At 34.9% G+C, this 18,119-nt stretch overlaps 1 protein-coding gene across 1 annotated transcript; it reads right to left on the bottom strand.

Annotated features, from left to right (window-relative positions):
• Positions 1-14,363: 14,363 nt before the first annotated feature.
• LOC113741298 (putative disease resistance protein At1g50180) lies at positions 14,364-17,769 on the bottom strand. Its single transcript, XM_027268793.2, has one exon. It carries the CDS (start codon positions 17,216-17,218, stop codon positions 15,611-15,613), a length of 1,608 nt encoding a protein of 535 aa, XP_027124594.2. The 5' UTR covers positions 17,219-17,769; the 3' UTR covers positions 14,364-15,610.
• Between the last annotated feature and the right edge of the window lie 350 nt (positions 17,770-18,119).

Genomic DNA, 18,119 nt, shown 5'->3' with positions numbered 1-18,119 from the left:
AAGTGATAAGTTATTCACTTATTACTTAATGTGTTATACATTCAAATGTATCATATTTAATACTTAACAATTCAATAATTTAACGATTTAGATTTTAAATTTCATATTTTAATTTTATCAAAAGCACCCTTAGTCTTAGTTAGACTATTAAATGTGGTATCTTTCATGTTATATGAGGTAAGCAATCAACTAAGTGTTTGGATTGCAATTTTCTGTCAAAAAACACTTTTATATTTTTCGTGAACACATTTCTTATTTACCTTATTATCTCACATATAACATTTTCCTACAAAAATTCAAAAACTAACAGTATAAAGAATAGCCTGAGATGTGAGAACTAGTGGATGGTATTTAACCTATAAGGATAACTTTTAGCCTCTATTATATCCTTTAGTTATATGGATAAAAAAAAAAAAAAAAGGAATGTTATTAACACTGCGTTTCTGGTGAACCACAGTCCAATTGCCTATTTTCTCTCACCAAAGAGACTAATCTATCATCGTCTAATCTATCATTACTATACCCAGTTTTCTCGGACCATGGTAGAATTAGGCAGGATAAAGATGTCCAGTAGGGACACACTGATCTCTTGGTGAGAAAAAATGGAAAGTAGAAGCATTTTGTTAACAAAAGTGGGAGTGCTTATAATATTTCTCTCAAAAAATAAAAATCCCCACAGCCATAATATTGCAATTATCCTGTACAGTCCTCGTCAGATCACCAAACTAAATACAAGTTATAGACTATCTTCACTTACTGCACATGTCACAATTATAAATTCAACTCAATTGATATTACTATAAGCAAACTACCTCAGACTATTACCGAAGTTTGTACTTGATTAAACCATTGTCTTATCCATCACAAACTAGTAAACTACAAATCATTAAGTCATTACTTTACTTACTTGATTCAACTGAAGTCTCTAGTGTAATGGCATGCATGTTAGTGGTGCAGAAGATTTGTTATCCCAAATGTTATAGCTAGCATGTCTTTGTTTGATGCATTAGTTGTTAACAGCCCAATGCTGCTATTGCTATTGTAAGATTCTTTGGTCCATTTATAAATTTGATTTTAATCCTTATAGCATACAAAAAGTAGTAAAAATAAATGATATCTATTAATAGATTTTTTTAGTTTAATTACATATATATACTAACTAAGAGGTGTCTTAATGATTTCAACAACAAAGTTTTATATTCAACAATTTTATATCATTGATATCTATTTTTTTTTAATTTCTAGCTAAAATAATAAATAAATTTCATAGTGACTTAAACTTTTATCTATTAGCATATAGTGCTAGTTTTATACATTTTAGTTGAAGATTTTCACTTTTTTGGCTAAAACAAGATCTCAATATATCAATAAACTACTTTACCATTAAGCCTATTATTTTATTTTCATCTTTTCCTTGTTTTAATGCCCTTAATTTATTTTTGGGCAAATTACACTTTAGCCCCCATAGTTTAGTGCATTTTTCATAATCCACTATGTAGTTTCAAAAGTTATACATAACCCCCTCATGGATTTAACTAAAGTGTCAAAATGATAGAATTTGCATTTCATAATATAATCAACTAAAATGTCAAAAGTATCCCTATGCAAATTTGAAAAATCTTTATTAACCACAGGTGGGTTATGTATCTATTTTGAAAATTACATGGAGTTTTACGTGGTAAAATAGCAAATTATAAGAAGATTATATGGTAAAACACAAAATTATAAGAGATTAAAGTGTTATACATATTATGTTTATGTATTTTGGTCATTTCAATTATTCTGGTTTTTAAATAAAGGTAATCTCAACATCTCCGTGGGTTTCATTACAAAGGATTATTTTTGTCACCTTAATTCTTTAGTTCAAATCATGAACAAGTTATGTATAGTTTTTGAAACCACTAGAAGATTATGTGAAAAAGCGCTAAACTATAAGGAGTGAAGTGCATTTTACACTTTATTTTTTCTATTGTCCTTCTTCATGCTACGAGCTACTTCCTTTCCTTTTCTTTTGTTGTTTGTCTACTTCGAATGAATTTCTTTAATTTCTTAACTTATTGTTGTATATTTGTTGTAGTTTTTTTCAAAAAAAAAAAAAAAGAAAGAACAGAGCAGAGAGGATTATGATTGATATAAAAAAAGGTTACATCCTTACCAGAGTTTACCTTCAAATGCACGACTCAATCACAAAATCTATAGACCTTAATACAGTCATATTACATGCTTCTAATCAAGAACAGACAAAAGAAACTGAAGGAATTAAGATAACATAGACATCCTTCATTCACCATCACTGCTGAATCATGACGTGCCAAAACTCTAGCTGCCCTATTACTTTTCTTGCTCAAGTGTTTTTGGATTGGGATCATTTTCAGCATTGTTTTGCAATCCTAAAGGCTCCCAGAAGGCTGTCTTGCTCCACAGTTGTTGGTAGATGTTGATGCAATCTGTCAATCAAAACACATGCACCAATTTTCACAAGCATCAACACTGTCCTGAGGATGTTCACCAATTTTCATTTCAAAAGCAGCCAAAAAAAAAAAAAAAAAAAAATCCCCTGTGCAGTTCTTAAAGTAGACCCAGTAGCTGCTTTTCCCATTAGGATGACATAACCAAGCCACAGTTAATACATGCCGTTTTGAGAATAATGACTACTTGATCCTTTCTTTCGGAGTACTCTTCTCAAACTATTGAATCATGACATGTTTGAGTTACAACTAGGCCACCGGCTTTGTCAGAAACCACAACAGCAATACCCATTAATTCTCAAAGATATATGACTCAAATACGGGGAGAATGTGAGCAACCAATGTTGATGAATGGTGCACATTAAAGTGCAAAAATTTACACTAAAGAAGACGATCTTGAGACGTTGATTACACTATCCTTACGATTTTTATTGCCTCCACTACAATCAGTAGTTGACAGGTGTCGGGTCTGTATAATAATAATAAAAAAAAAACCTAACTACTACCAAAAGCAATCAATAATCAATTCCCGGTACTGAAGCAGAGACTGTAGATGTGCAATGGATTACTTGATTCACCCTGATTCCGAAGAGTTTGCTTATTCCGATATACCAGAATTAATTAACTAACAGAATTTTGCTAACTATTAGACAGTGACAAGTAGCGTCGTCTTTCCAGGGATTGGGGAAAATTTCGTTTCCTTTTGAGTCAAAACAAATGGGGGGTTTGAGGATTAAATGCTACTGAATTGCCAACTAAATGAATTAAATGCAAAAAATAATTAATTGAGAGAAATAATTGGAGAAACTCTAGCCAAGGATACACTTCAGAAATGGTTCATGCAACTGATCATCGATTCAAATATAATTCCAACATTCATTAATAGATTGGCTATAGTTGTCATACACACGATAAACAACCAACTTTTCCTTACTTTTTTTATAGTCAGTGTATGATAGTTAACTATTTCTCTAACAAAAAAATAACCCTAGATACGACCATAGGATTTAATTTCTAGATTGCATTAAAAATTAGAAAAACCTAACCCTAACTAACAAACACGCTACGAAGGTTTGTTTAAATTAGATCGTATGTTTTCTTGACATAAATCCAATTATGCCAGTTGCTACCGGGGCGGAAGTTATCAAACAATTATGGATTCAACTACCCCCAATTAGCAAATAAGCTACGTGAATAATTAAATATTGCGCATCTATTGAATCATACACGATCGCTATGATAATTAAAAGCAGAAAATATACAAATACCAATAAATGAAGGAAACGGTGAAAATAATTTAGATCTCACAGTTATTGTTGAACCAAATCTTTAGTTGTTCTCTTGACTAGAAATAAGAAGTCAGTTCACCATTGATGGAGAACAAGCCAAGCGGAAAAGCTATTCGAAGCTTACAATTGTTGTCTCCCCAAAAGTCGCCAAAAAGGAAAAGTAAAAGACGAAAAAATAAAAACGAAAGCAATTGTCCTCCTCTGTCCTTTCCCAGTCGACAAAAGGAGAAAGTAAAGACCAAGTCCAATGCCCTCACGTCTCTAGCCACACAAAAGATGGAAACAAATTGTTTGACGATTTCTTTCCTATTTTGACTCCTAATTGGTTGGTATTCTGATACCAATCAATTTTTTAGAATAAAGTCCTATTACAAGTCAACTTCCTCAGCTTTCCTTTTTCTTGGGAGTAGCCCACTAGCTTCCTAATTTGTAGCCAACTACTTGATGCATTTTTGGAAGCTTTTCACGTGCACTAAATCCCTAGAATTTGGACTTGAATGTGCCACCATCAAATTAGTTGGAAATTGCCCCTTTTAATCATATTTTGATTATTTTTCTACAATTAGCACCATTAACTAAATATAAGTAGAATCCGTTAATTAATACAATATTTGGCTAAAATAAAAGGAAAAATAAACATAAATTGGATAACAATTTCACATCCTATCAATTTTTTTCACATCTAAACCATGCTTGTCCTCAAGTATAAGAACAACAAATCAAACAATCAAATTCAAACAATGGCTATTATTCAAATCTTCTATTGCCAAGATACAATATGTCAAGTATTAGTGGCAATTTTTAAGAAATATCTCCAGTTAACTTTCAAGATCAATGACTCTTTTAATTTATGACTAACTAATCTAAGAATATAAAATATTCAACCAATATCCATAAGTAAATGATTCAACTATTAAGCAAAATCTCAACATTAAAATTCATGGATCAGCGGGTTAACAATTCATTTAAACACTTCCACATTTTTCACTATTAACACATTTTTTTTCTAAAATATCCCCACACTTGATTGATTTTTTTTTTCAATGGGAATGCTTTGTTTTTAGCCATTTAAGCGTTTTGACGCGAATTCCGACATTGGCCACATGAAGGAGCCCGGTTACTCAGCCATCATCACTTAAAAACCATATACTCATAACTATTGTCGCTTTTTGACGCGAAAATCGACACTTGTAGTGAAGACCACCGGTTACTAGGCAACGATACTAGTGGAGTACAGTCGAATATTATTCATAAATAAGCCCCAAATTAAAATTAACAATTACACAAACTCACTTTCTTAAACATGGAGAACTAAGATTAATAGTTGAACCAATTTGCATAAAAATAATGCTAGACAAATATTTACAATACTTAGAAAAGTTAACCAAAAAGTGCAAAGGTCACAAAATCTCAAATATTCACCAAAAAGATACTCTTAGATTTAACTATGTGATATTTAATACCTTAGAGTGTAAAATCTTAGCAATAGAAAAATTTGAAATATCTAACCATCGTTTATCAAGAACAATCACAAATATGCACCAAGATAGGCAAAAATTGGATAAAATTTGACAAAATCAAACAAAAAATTTCAACAAAAATGCCTATATTTGCACTTTTTCAATAAAATACCAATATACTACCATATGCTATCCCCCCCACACCTAAATCTTACATTGTCCCCAATGTAAGTAATAAAGAAAAAAAATACAAAACAAAAAGGGACAAGAAAACTTTCTTGATCATCAAAGGGGGGTTGTGGCACAGTGTAGATGAGAGACAGAAGGCATGTAGAGTTCGATGGCAAAACTAATGAAAATGAAGGCTATGATCAGCAGCTAAGGATGTCAGGTGGCTCATGATGGATGAGGAAGAATTACGCGCGATGAGCAGCGATAATCAGGAATCGACGACCCACGATGAACAGCGCAATGGAAGCGGTAGAATTTGAGGTCCTTTGGTTGCGGTCTTGCGACTGGAAAAGAAAAGAAAGGAATAGAAAGGAAAGGGAGAGAAGAAGAAAAGAGAGAAAGAAAGAAGAACGAAAAAGAAGAGAGAAAGAAAGAAAGAAAAAGAAAGGAAAAAGAAAAAGAAAAGAAAGGAAAAAAAAAATTTCATTTTGTTTGGAACCACTGCGTTAGACGTGGGCACGCCCAATTACCCATGAATTTTCTGACCAACCCACAGAAATTAAGATCTTTAAGTGTGACCACCTGATGTGGGTACGCCTAACTGCCCTTGAGTCTTCTGACCAACCCATGGAAATTAAGATCCTTAATCATGACTACTTGACGTGGGCACGACTAACTACTAGCGAGTTTTCTGACCAATTTTCAAAAATTGAGTTCCTTAAGTGTGACCACCTAGCGTGAGCATGTCTAACTCATGGAGAGTCTTCTGCCCGCGGACGAGAATTGCCTTTCTTAAGCGTAACCACTTGACGTGGGCATTTCTCACTGCTAGTTTCTTGCCACAAAAGCAACAATTCACTAAGCACAACTAACACTTAACAAAAACTCCAAAAACATAAGAAAACCAAAACAAAGAGCCTTGGGTTGCCTTCCAAGCAGCACCTCTTTTTAACGTCTTTGGTTAGATATTGCCTTATTTATTCATAGGATAAAATCTTGTGCTTCGTTTCAATGTTTCATCCTCTATATAGTCCTGATAACCCTCGTAAATAGAGTAATCATTGAGCACATGAGGTACGATCTTCCATGGATTTATAGATAGTGCCAACCAAATAGGTAATGACCTTAATTCTTCACTCACTCCTCCATCACGAGCACTTATTGGTTCGAGATATTTTGCTATCGTGACTCTTAACTTATTCCTGTCATGAAATTCAAAATCTTCTAGTATAATAAAGTCAATCTCACTAACAGAAATTAAAGAATAAGAATCATGAGAATATTGATTAATGAATGGAGGAGATGTCACCGCATTTGGAGATTGTTCATTGGATTCTAGTTCTAGAGTCGGTCATGCTGTACTTGCCCTATATATAAATTAGAGATTTCTCGTGAATAAATTCTGGTATATCGGGTTAAACAAACTCTTCAAAACCATGGTGAATCAAGTAACCCATTGCACATTTAGAGTCACTGCTCCTGTACTAGAATTGACACGAAACTGCTTTGTTGGCACTTAAGATTATTATTATTATTATTGCACAGGCACGACACCTGTCACTAATAGGATCCTAAAAGTCGTAAAATTATTTTAAATTAACAGAATTTTTTTAGTTTAATTACATATATATACTAAGTAAGAGATGTTTTAATAATTTCGAAATCAAAGTTTTATATTCAACAATTTTAGCTCAATGATAGGTATTCTCTTTCAATTTCTAGCAAAAAATAATAAATAAAATTAATAGTCACTTAAACTTTTATCTATAAGCATATACTTCTAGTTTTATACATTTTAGTTGAAGATTTTCGCTTTTTTTTTTTTGGCTAAACTGGGATCTCAATATACCAATAAGCTATTTTAGCATTAAGGCTGATAAGTGACTAATTTACGTAATAATTGTATGACATTTTATATTATTTTTAGTCACTTTGGTTATATTACTGGAAGAATATGAATCATTTTGGCTATAATTGGTGAAAAATGCTTTTAAATAATTAAATGAGGTTTTTATCACTTTTTACTTGGATTTTGTGTATTTTGACAGTTTTGACATATTTTTATATTTCGGCTATAACTTGAGCTACAATGTTCAGGTTGGGATGATTCTTGAACCCATTTGAAGATAAGAAATAGATCTACAACTTCGGTGAAGACATCTGAATCCAGTTTGAAGGTTTTCCAAGTCAAAAAACCGAATTACAATAGTCAATTTCTACTGGTCGAAGCTGAAACAGGGCAATGAGTAGTCAAGGGTTTTTCGGTCATTTCTCAACCCACACAAATCCAAATGAGGTGATTCTTGCATTGGAAAGCTAATTCAAAGGGTTACAACTTTCATGTTTTGGTCAAGAGCTAAATCAGCTTTTATCATCAAGAAAAGTTCAGTGGAAGTTGATGCAAAATCGAAGCAGAGCTGGAAATTGAACTAGAAGTGACCAAATGGTCACTGTAGCAATCCGGCCGGAATTTGGCCGGATTTGTGGCCGGATTGTGGTCAGAAAAGGCTGCTATGTACTCGTAAAACTCAATTTCACCTCCACCAACTCACAGGTGATGCTAGACATGTGAGAAACATTCCCAGCTATAAAAGGGAGGTGTAAACCTCAAGTCTTGACCAATCTTTCATCTTTATATAGCCAAATTCATTGAAGATTGAGGGGAATATAGAGAGATACGGGAGAAAGCTTGGACTGCAAAAATGTAGCTCTGTCATTCTTCTTAGTGTAGGATAGTTTAGTTTTAGACAGTTCATCTATTCTTGTTTATTAGCTAGGCAAAAATAAAGATAGAGGATAAAGGAGGCAAGGAGATGAACTCATGTGACAAGGGTTACATTCCTTCCAAACTCTTTATCTTTTGTACTTGATTCCAAGTTTAGTTGATATACAAGTTCTGGATTTTATGTTCAATATGTGTCTCTAAAGTTTATGCCTTGGGTTTGGTTGAATTTTCTATAATTGTTAGTGTTTATTATTTGGTTATTTGATTGCTAGGATTTGAGCAAGTTATTTAGCACTTTGGCTCTTTAAATCATGATTAATCTGGTACCATTGATTGTGATTATCTAAGGTGTTGTTTCTGCAATGAAAATTGAGATTTAACATTAGTTCAAGAAGTGCTAAACATAGGGAGTACACTCACGAAAGTAGAGGTGCACCTATGTGGTTTTTAATGATTCATTTCATGTAATTTCACTGAAGAAATGAACTTGAAGCTAATTTCATAATCATGAGAATAAGTATGGATTAGTTATAAGCATAATTGATTCACTACGAAAATAGGATTCAAATGCATAAGGAAATTACACCATAACTAGCCTAGATGTAGTACTCAATGATCCAAATATAGCACTTGTATGAGTAGTTAGGGATACCACGACCTAAGGAGCTTTTATTTGTTATTTTGTATAATTTCAGTAGGTTAAATTTGTTATAACTCATTGATAGTCTAAATAATAGAGAAGTTTTAGTAATACCGATAATTGTTCACTCTTCCCTGTGAGATCGACCCGATATATACCCTAAACTATTAGTTGACCTGTATACTTGCAGTGAACGGGTGTAATTTGGTTTTTTTTTTTAACTTCTACGTATGTAAAATACTCGTCAAAGGCTATTTATTTTATCCTCATCTTTTCCTTGTTTTAAGGGTAAAACACCACAAAGCTTCCTGTCATTTGCCAAATGTTCAATTTAACTCCCTTTGGTTTAAAAATTTACACTCTAACTCCCTGTGATTGCAGCTAAATTGAAAGTTGGATGGAAAATATCCAATCTAATGGAAAGAAGATAGAGCAAAATTGATATATTATGATTAATATATAAATGTGTGTGTATATATGTATGTACACATATTTGTTTATACTTATATATATTTATATTTCGTGAAAATCCAAGTTGGAGTATGCATCTGTCTGAGCTGTGTGCCTATGGAGCATATGCCATTAATGAACTTGGACTTTGCAAGCTACAGAGGCAAGATTCTGAAACAACCAGGTCTTGGTTTTACTTTTCAAGGAAATTTCAATGGACTATGATGAATGGTAAGGCAACAAAATTGGGCATCAGTTGTCTTTAAATTACTTCATCTTATCATCAACTATGTGGTCCCGTATTGATTAACATTAGCTTTGGCATTTTCTTGCATTTTTTCCCCTTCACTGACATGATTCAGGTTTCGTGTCTGCTCTCCTAATTATCTTGATACCTTTTAACAGCCATTGCGATAATTAAGACTGCAACATTTTCCTTTTCTCTTGTAGGTTGGTGACTTCACTGAGTTGGGATTGTCAAAGGTAAAATGTCAGATACACTTAGGGAGCGTCCGTGGCACCCTCCATTGCATAGGGTCTGAAAAGGATTTTGATTCTTAAAGTTATCGTGTATTGGCACATTTCCTTCCCCCCCCCCCCCCCCCCCCCCCTCTCCCCAAACAAAAAAATGGCTAAATAGAGTTTATTAAGTTTCTAAATTGTGGAATGCTCATTGTAGGGGTCCAAATCTGGAGCACGATTCTGAGCCATGTCCCAAGGAGTCCCAAATTGATTGTTCAGATTACTTCTCTAAGTGGTCTTCTCGAAATCTCTTAGTTCCTTTGTAGGGCGGGGAGGAGGCCCACATTAAGACTGATTTGAAGATTTTTGCAGGAAAACTTTAGGTTTTTTTTTTTTTGAAAAATAAATCTGATTCTTGTGATATTTTAAAGTGTTTTAAAATTGAAGTAATCAAACAAATAGAGATTATGTAATAGTAATCAAACAAACAAAGATTATGTATCTACATATGCGTTGATTTTTAATTGGGAAAATAAATTAACTAATAGTAGAACTTGAACAAATTAACTAGTAGCAGAAATAATAAAAAACAAACAGAGATTATGTATCTACATATGCGTTGAATTTTAATTGAAAAAAAAATGTGAAGTTAACTTGGAATTAGAAATTTTGAATCCAGGCCGCTGAAGAATACAAAAAACGCAATTGAGCTCTAAAGAAATGAAATTCAGTTGTAGTTCGTTTGAAAAGTGCAGCTATAAAGTTCCCAAACCTGCTTCAATTTACATCCCGCCGAATCTTCAAGCTATGAGCTCACGACATTTGAGGTTCAAGAATGCCGGTCATGATGGAAACCCCTCTTCTCCATCCATCAATAATACCAGGGAGACAAGGTTTTCAAGCTTAGCAATTGAACCAAAAAGTTCATCAATTCCTGAGCTTCCTTCGATCCGCACACCCAATTTCCTAATGCTAGTTAATTAACAGCACTAGTTTGTTATCAATCAGACTATTTAAATGCACATTACACAGAGTTTGGAGATCCTTCAGAGTATCAAACTTTCAGTGGTAAATGTAGAGATTTTTAACCTTCCAAAGCATATTGGGGACCTCCACTAAGTCGAAAATGTATATGTCAAGCATTTGTAGATTTTGGAAGCAACCTAGAGAGACATGGTTCAAAGTCGTGGTCGCGGTCACGGTCGCGGCCTGGAACGTTCCACATCGGTCTCGACATATCGGTCGCGGTCTCGGTGAGACGCAAATTTTAAAGTATTTAATATTCTAAAAATTATTAATAATATAAAAAAAGTATGCTAAACAAAAATAATAAAAAATAGCAAAAGAAATAGCAGAGTCAATCTGTCACGGTGTAACTCGGCCGATTTCTCGTCTTAACTCGGGATAACTCGGAGTGACTCGGTGTGACTCGGCCGAGTCAATCCGTCACGGTGATGTCTCGGCCGATTTCTCGGCGAGTCAAGTATCTCGGTATCGTTTCGTCACGGTATCGTATCGGTAGGGGCCGATACGGTGACGACTCGGCCGAGTCGTCTCGGTCTCGGCCGAGACTTCGAACCATGTAGAGAGAGTAGATGCCTTTTGATTCTCGTGTATCTTAAACAAAGATACCTTAGAAGACTAAGTTCACCAATTTCTTCAGGTAAATACGATATATTCATATTTTCCAGGTCAAGCGCTCTAAGCAATTTGAACCTTGCAAAACTCAAATTAAACTCGTGTTCAACTTCAGTAACATTAAAGAAGATCAGGATTCTCCAGCAAACAACAGGACTAGGCAAGTCTTTCAGAGCAAGAATGAACAAGAAGATGCCAGCATTAGGTAGCTCAGTCGATGTCCCAGATAACTTTTTATCTTTCTAACTTTATTGACATGTGAAAGGCCAACCAGAAGAAAACCCCTTTTCTCCAGCAAACGTCTGCAATTTCAGGGAGACATGGTTCTCAAGCATAGCAATGGAACTGAAGTGTTCTTCAATTCTTGAGCTTCCTTGTATCCTCACCCCTAGTTTCGTCCCCAGTTTCTTGAAGCTGGTTAAGAACATGAGGTTGTTATCAATCAAGGCATCCAGGGTACAAAGAGCCACAATAGTCTCTTGTCGAGAAAAAAACGGATAGCGGAAGTACGGTTAACAAAAATAGGAGTGCTAATAACATTTTCAAAAAAAAAATAAATAAAAAGAAAAGACAGAGTACTTGATTAAACATATCGCAATTACTAATAACATTCAACTCATTTGCTAATAACGTCATAAGTCACTGCAAAATACCCCAAACTAATACCCAGGTTTGTACTCGATTAAACTATTGACATCTTCATCATAAACTAGCAAACTACAAATCATCCTTCTTTGGATTTTAACTACAAATTCATTAAGTCATTACTTGCTTGATTCATCTGAAGCCTTTAGCGTAATGGCTTGCATGTTAGTGTTTGGTGCAGAAGGTTTAAAGCTTCAAATTTCTGAATTTAAGCCCACTGATAAGGGTGTATCTCAAACACCAGTGAAGAACTATTGTGTTTACTAGTGGGAAAAGCATACCACACCTTATGGGTATGCAACTTAAGGTAAAAAACTTAAGTTTTTTTTTTCTTTTTCCAAAGCAATGCAAGTTATTAGTAGTTTTATTTTTTTGCTGCAAAAAAAAAGTTATGATTTTTTTTTCTTTTTCTGCAAACCACAGAAAAGGTTAGTGGAATTTAAAATAAAAAAGTTATTAGAAGTTACTGAATTTCAGCAGTTAACTTTAGTAAATCTTTATTTTTATATAGGTAAAATTAAAAAAAAAAAAAGATGACAAAAGATTTTGACACCAAACCCATGCCACATGTGATATATGGAAAGATTTCGGACATTGGATAAAGGACAAATAATTTTGTGCTTAATACACTCAAATACTCAAGTTAAGAACTTCACAACTTGAAAGTTTCACATGTAACTCATACTTAGTTTCTGACAAGATTCTACTTAACTTCAAATCCATTCACACACCTTTCCTTTTGTGAACTTGCTTACACAAACATTTAATTGTTTCGCAGTATGAAAGTTAAGTATTTGCCTGCTCTACACATTACCAATGTGCTTTTGTGAATCATGAGAACTTCAATATTCTTTCTCGCACAATATTTGCTGTTGTCATGGCTTGGACACTGTGAAAAATTATAACCCTTTGCCACTCTTGTTCCAAGGTCCTGTTCATGATTTACCCAAAAAAAAGACTTCAACTTTTTGTAAGAAATTATAATTTCTCAAAAACAAAAACTGATTTTTTACTTTCGTCATTGATCCAATGTAGTGAGATAATGTAGGAAAATTGTGTAAAAATTCCGAAGAACACAAAAAATGCGTATGATCTATCATTGAACAAAATTACATGTAATCCTGTAACTTAGATCATTTATTCTCCAACTACTAGAAAAGTGATATGAAGCGAAAAAAATAAAAAATAAAGGATTAACTTTTTATGTATCGACAGTATAGTGATTTTTTTGCACTAACAGGCATGGATATTTATCATATATGCATAATTTGAATTTCAAATTTGAATTCATATTATGTAGTATAATCTAAACCTACTATTATAAAAAATATATATATACACTGATAGTATATAAAATATACTCACTCAAAAATAAATTGCCATACGATACATAAAAATGTTTGCTACTTGTACCAGGAGCTTTTTCATTCATAACCATACTTAAATTAACCTAAGTGTTTTTTTCTAGCAAATCGACCTGAGTTGAAACTTCTACTTAAAAAAATAAAAAAGATAAAACATGATTGAAACATAGGAGCAAGAATAAGCCAATCATTTGACTGATTCCTATTAATAGAAAATGGACCATTTCTCAAAACTTGTGATCCTCAAAATCAAGAATTATGAAGACGTTATATGTTGATATAAGTAAAAATAATGGAATACGTAGCGCAGATTAGTTCGGAAAAATAATTTAAACCTTTTATTTCTACACTTAGTACCAGTAAACGACGCCAACTAAACAAATCTTACATTGAAAAGCATGATGGTAGGAGCAAAGCCACATTCATCACTTGTAAATATACGAAGATTCCTAAATCAAGAATTTCCAATTACAAAAATTGGTAAAGCTTCATAGAGTAACACATCATTTCACATGGAACTGTACTATGAGAAAGTATACCACACCAAACCTTAATTGAAGGCATTTGTTTGGATGTCCACACACAAAAGCTTTTTAATTCATGATTTGGTATAAAATGATGATTCAATGGACTTACCAGCCCAAAGAAATTGACCAAAGTCTTTCCCTTGGCTGTTGGCTCCCCAAGAACTTCATTATTACTCTATTACTATGATTATCATCGTCAACTTGAGATATCAAAAATCCCAAGATTTCTTTCTTTTCCAACCCAATAAAAGAACAATTAAAAACCAAAAGGTATCAAGTCTCATATTTAAGAAGCCAGCCGCATTATCTCCATCATCATTATCATTGTCAGCTTATTAATATTTATAATCCAACAAGAAGCCAAGAACTTGACTGATTTAACTAATTGAACAAAAAAAAACAAAAACTAAGGAACAAAAAGTACTACTAACTCCTTTATTACCATAGCGTCGCTAGCTTAGAAGCAATAAATAACAATAACAAGTTACAAAAGCAGTAGTAGAAATAATCAGAGAAATAGAAAGTACATAACTACATATGCATTCATTTTTTATTGAACAAAAAAAAAAAGATTAAACGCGAAGTTCACTTGGAATTGGAAATTTTGACTCCAGCTACGAAGTTCTCTTGCCCCTTGTTACACTTACGAACGCGTCTAAGACCCTTCGAGCCTTGAGCATCCCTCCCAGCATTCTAGGGTCAAGAGTGCCGGTCACGATAATGTTTGGGACATGACTGACCTTGTATGAATCCATTCCATGAAGCCTAGTGATGAATCTTTTTGGCATGTCCTCTACCTCTACCTTTTCAAGAGCTTTCATGAACCTCAGCTCTTCAGGAAGCTTTTCTACAAAGTAGCAGTTGCTGATTCGCAAGCACCTGAGCTGTGGCATTGCACCTCTTCCGATTTTGATCTCAACCAAATTAGGCAGCTGCTCAAGCTGAAGGACTGTGAGATTGGGAAACTGGTTCTCTGAAATAGATAGTTCTTTTCCCGCGTAGGCATTTTTCAGTTTCAGAATGGAAAGGTGTTCTAACTTCTCCAGTGTTGGCATGGGGTCTTCTGCAAGTCTTGTGGCACGCAACGACAAATGAGAGAGTCTTGGGGGAAAATTATGAGGGCTAGGTAGCTCAGTCAACCTGCCAGATACCCTTAGCCGTTTGACATAATTGAGGTGGGAAAGGCCAAGCAAAGATGGAAACCCCTCTTCTCCATACCTGATCAATACCAGGTGGACAAGGTTCTCAAGCTTAGCAATTGAACTAAAAAGTTCATCAATTCTTGAGCTTCTTTCTATCCACACCCCCAATTTCCTCATGCTGGTCAACACCATTAGTTTGTTACCAATCAGATTATCTAGATATACATCACACAGAGTTTGGAGATTCTTCAAAGTATCAAACTTCAGTGGTACACGTTTAATTGTTTCACAAACATATAAATGCCGGAGATTTCTAAGCTTCCATAACACATTGGGGACCTCCACTGCTGAGGCGAACGTAAATATGTCAAGCGTTTGCAGATTTTGCAAGCAACCTAGAGAGAGTGGAAGCCTTTCGATCCTCGTGTATCTTAAACAAAGATACATTAGAAGACTAAGTTCACCAATTTCTTCAGGTAAATACGAGATATTCATATTTTGCAGGTCCAGCACTCTAAGTAGTTTGAACCTTACAAAACTCAAATTAACTTCATGTTTAACTTCAGCAAGATTGAAGAAGATCAAGGAGCGGAGAGGAGGGGTTGAATGCTCAAATTCTCCAGGAAAGTTTAGTCTTTCAGAGCAAGAATTAACAAGAAGATGCCGCATTTAGATGAGGGAAAACTACTACTACTTTCTCCAAAGATTTTAAGAAACATTACCTCCTCTGCTTTTGCAACAGCTAAATCACGCAATAGATCATGGACTCGACAACTTTTGACCTTCCCATTAGCAGTCCATGCCACCACCTGGACCAAGTTCCTGTACACCAACTCATCCAAACGATCTGCTGCTACATCCTCCAATATTTCTACTCCTTTTTGATGAATTAAGCCCTCAGCGATCCACATATGGAACAACTTACGTGTTGAGATGACAAAGTCTTCTGGAAAGATAGCAAACGACAAAAAACAAGTCTTGAGATAAGATGGAAGGTCGTTGTAACTTGATGCCAAAACAGCTGAAACTCCTTTCCGGCCCCTTGACCACTGGTCGGTGAGAGTGTCCAGCACGCTTTTCCATTCACTCTTTCCTTGTAGTAGGCGTCCTATGACGGTAATCGCCAGAGGAAGACCATCACATCTTTCAACGATTTTTCTTCCGATGGCTTCTAGATCTGGGGGCAACTTGGATTCTGATGTCAAACCATGAGCAAGTGCCTTCTTGAGAAACAATTGCCAGCCATCTTCCTCTCCCAAGGTTTCCAACTTATAAGCTTTGCTTAGAGCATCCGCATACTGGGGAACCTTCTCATAGCGACTAGTCATTAGAAGTCTGCTGCCATTATTTACATTAGGAAATGCTGCTGCCAGAGAATCCCAAGCTTCTTCTTCCCAGATATCGTCAAGAACTACAAGGTAACATTTGTCTTGAAGTTTCTCCCGAACCATCCTCTCCAGATCTGCCTCTTGCATTCCTTCCAACAAGTCAAGTGACTCCTTGGTTTGTTTTTCGACTTGCTTTATGATTCCCACCAGTACTTCCTGGGCACTGCACTTTTGAGAAACATAAACCCAAGCACGGCAATTAAAATATCCAATCACGTCAACATGATTGTAAACTTTTCTGGCAAGAGTTGTTTTGCCAACTCCTGCCATTCCAACAATTGATATTACTCTGCGGCTGCTGTCCTTCACCAGAAGTTGTGCAACCAGCGAGTTTGTTTTTTCCTCCAGGCCCACCAAATCCTTGTCCTCGGTGAAAGGTGAGGATCTCAGCAATTTCCGCAGCTCCTCTCCTCTTGTGCTCGTCCCTTCTCCAAGGACTTGATCAATACCAAAAGTCAGGCGACTTTTCTCAATATCGAGCATCTTTTTCTGGATGGATTCAATTTTCTTCCCCACCTTGTACAGACATAATAACCGTTTGGGAAAGCAAGACAAATTTTCCAAGAAGCCCTTCTTCTTTAAGGCCTGCATCTTAACAATAAACGTCTCAATGACATCTTCAGATTCATACGCTGCATCTCGAAGTTTAGACACCCAGTTGCGGATCATTGGGTTGTCATCTTGTTGTTCATCTGCAAACTTCAAGAAGCACTGAATGTCGATCAGCAATGTTTTCAGGCTTTTAATTTGTTCAGGAACATTTTTGAGGAATACGATCTGCTGAACGGTTTGCTGAATCAAGAGATTGCCCAGCTTGTCAATCACCAGAGAAACAGCGGCTTCTGCCATATCCAATGTTTTCTACGCTAGTCTTGATATCAGTGTAAAAACTAGGAAGCCTTTTTGTACTTGATCGAACAACAATATATGGAGGGCTTTTCTGAACGAGGAGAACAGGCAGGTGATGCAATTGACTAACAAAGATGGAACAGAAAACTGTAGGAAGCAGATGAAAATTTGTGGAAGACTCAATAATCAAAGTAGTAATAGTAATGAAACAAGAAAGCCTGCTGGGGCTGTCTTCTTTGAGTAACTATAGATTTATACATAGAGGCATTGATAACAAACAGTGAATTTACAATGGCAACATGCATTTATTTACTTTTCTTTTTATCAGTGTCCATGCGTTTAAAGTATACAATACACAAATCTATTCGATATAAATATGCTTTGCCTGTCCTTTGCTGTGCTAAGATAAGCGTTCGAGGCTTCGAGCTGCACGCCTACAGAAACGCATATAATGAGTTTAAACTTGTCAAGTTATTCGACTTGCTTGAGCTTAGCTAAATATGATTGAGCAAGCTTCTGATGAGTAACTCGAGTGAGCTGAACTCATTGCAGCACTATGTCCACCCTCTGTCGTACTTTTTGTCCATGCTGGGGTTTAAAAAACTGATATAAGTAATTACTAAGTGACAATGATATATTTCGCCAGCGGGTGCTGGTCTAGATCGGTGGTAGTTGATTTGATTCCCCTTGATATCTTTAGATGCCCTCTTGTAACATGCCGAAGTTTAAAAAACTGATATATGTAATTGCTAAGTGAAAATGTATAAATACATAATGTTTTGTTCAGTTGTCTCTGATATTGTTTAAAATTCTAGACAATATTCTTGTATAAAGTTGTTTTATGACAATTATTGATATTTCGCCTTGAAGTGCTGAATACATTAAGCAAAGTCCTTTGATA

The sequence above is a fragment of the Coffea arabica genome, chromosome 4e, assembly GCF_036785885.1.
Source record: "Coffea arabica cultivar ET-39 chromosome 4e, Coffea Arabica ET-39 HiFi, whole genome shotgun sequence".
Classification (NCBI taxonomy): Eukaryota; Viridiplantae; Streptophyta; class Magnoliopsida; order Gentianales; family Rubiaceae; genus Coffea; species Coffea arabica.
The sequence above is the reverse complement of the archived record's forward strand: the minus strand, read 5'-3'. Positions and strand labels throughout refer to the sequence as shown.

Excerpts from the sequence above, each read along its gene's own strand:
- LOC113741298 (XM_027268793.2), bottom strand. The coding sequence starts at position 17,218 with ATGGCAGAAGCCGCTGTTTCTCTGGTGATTGACAAGCTGGGCAATCTC.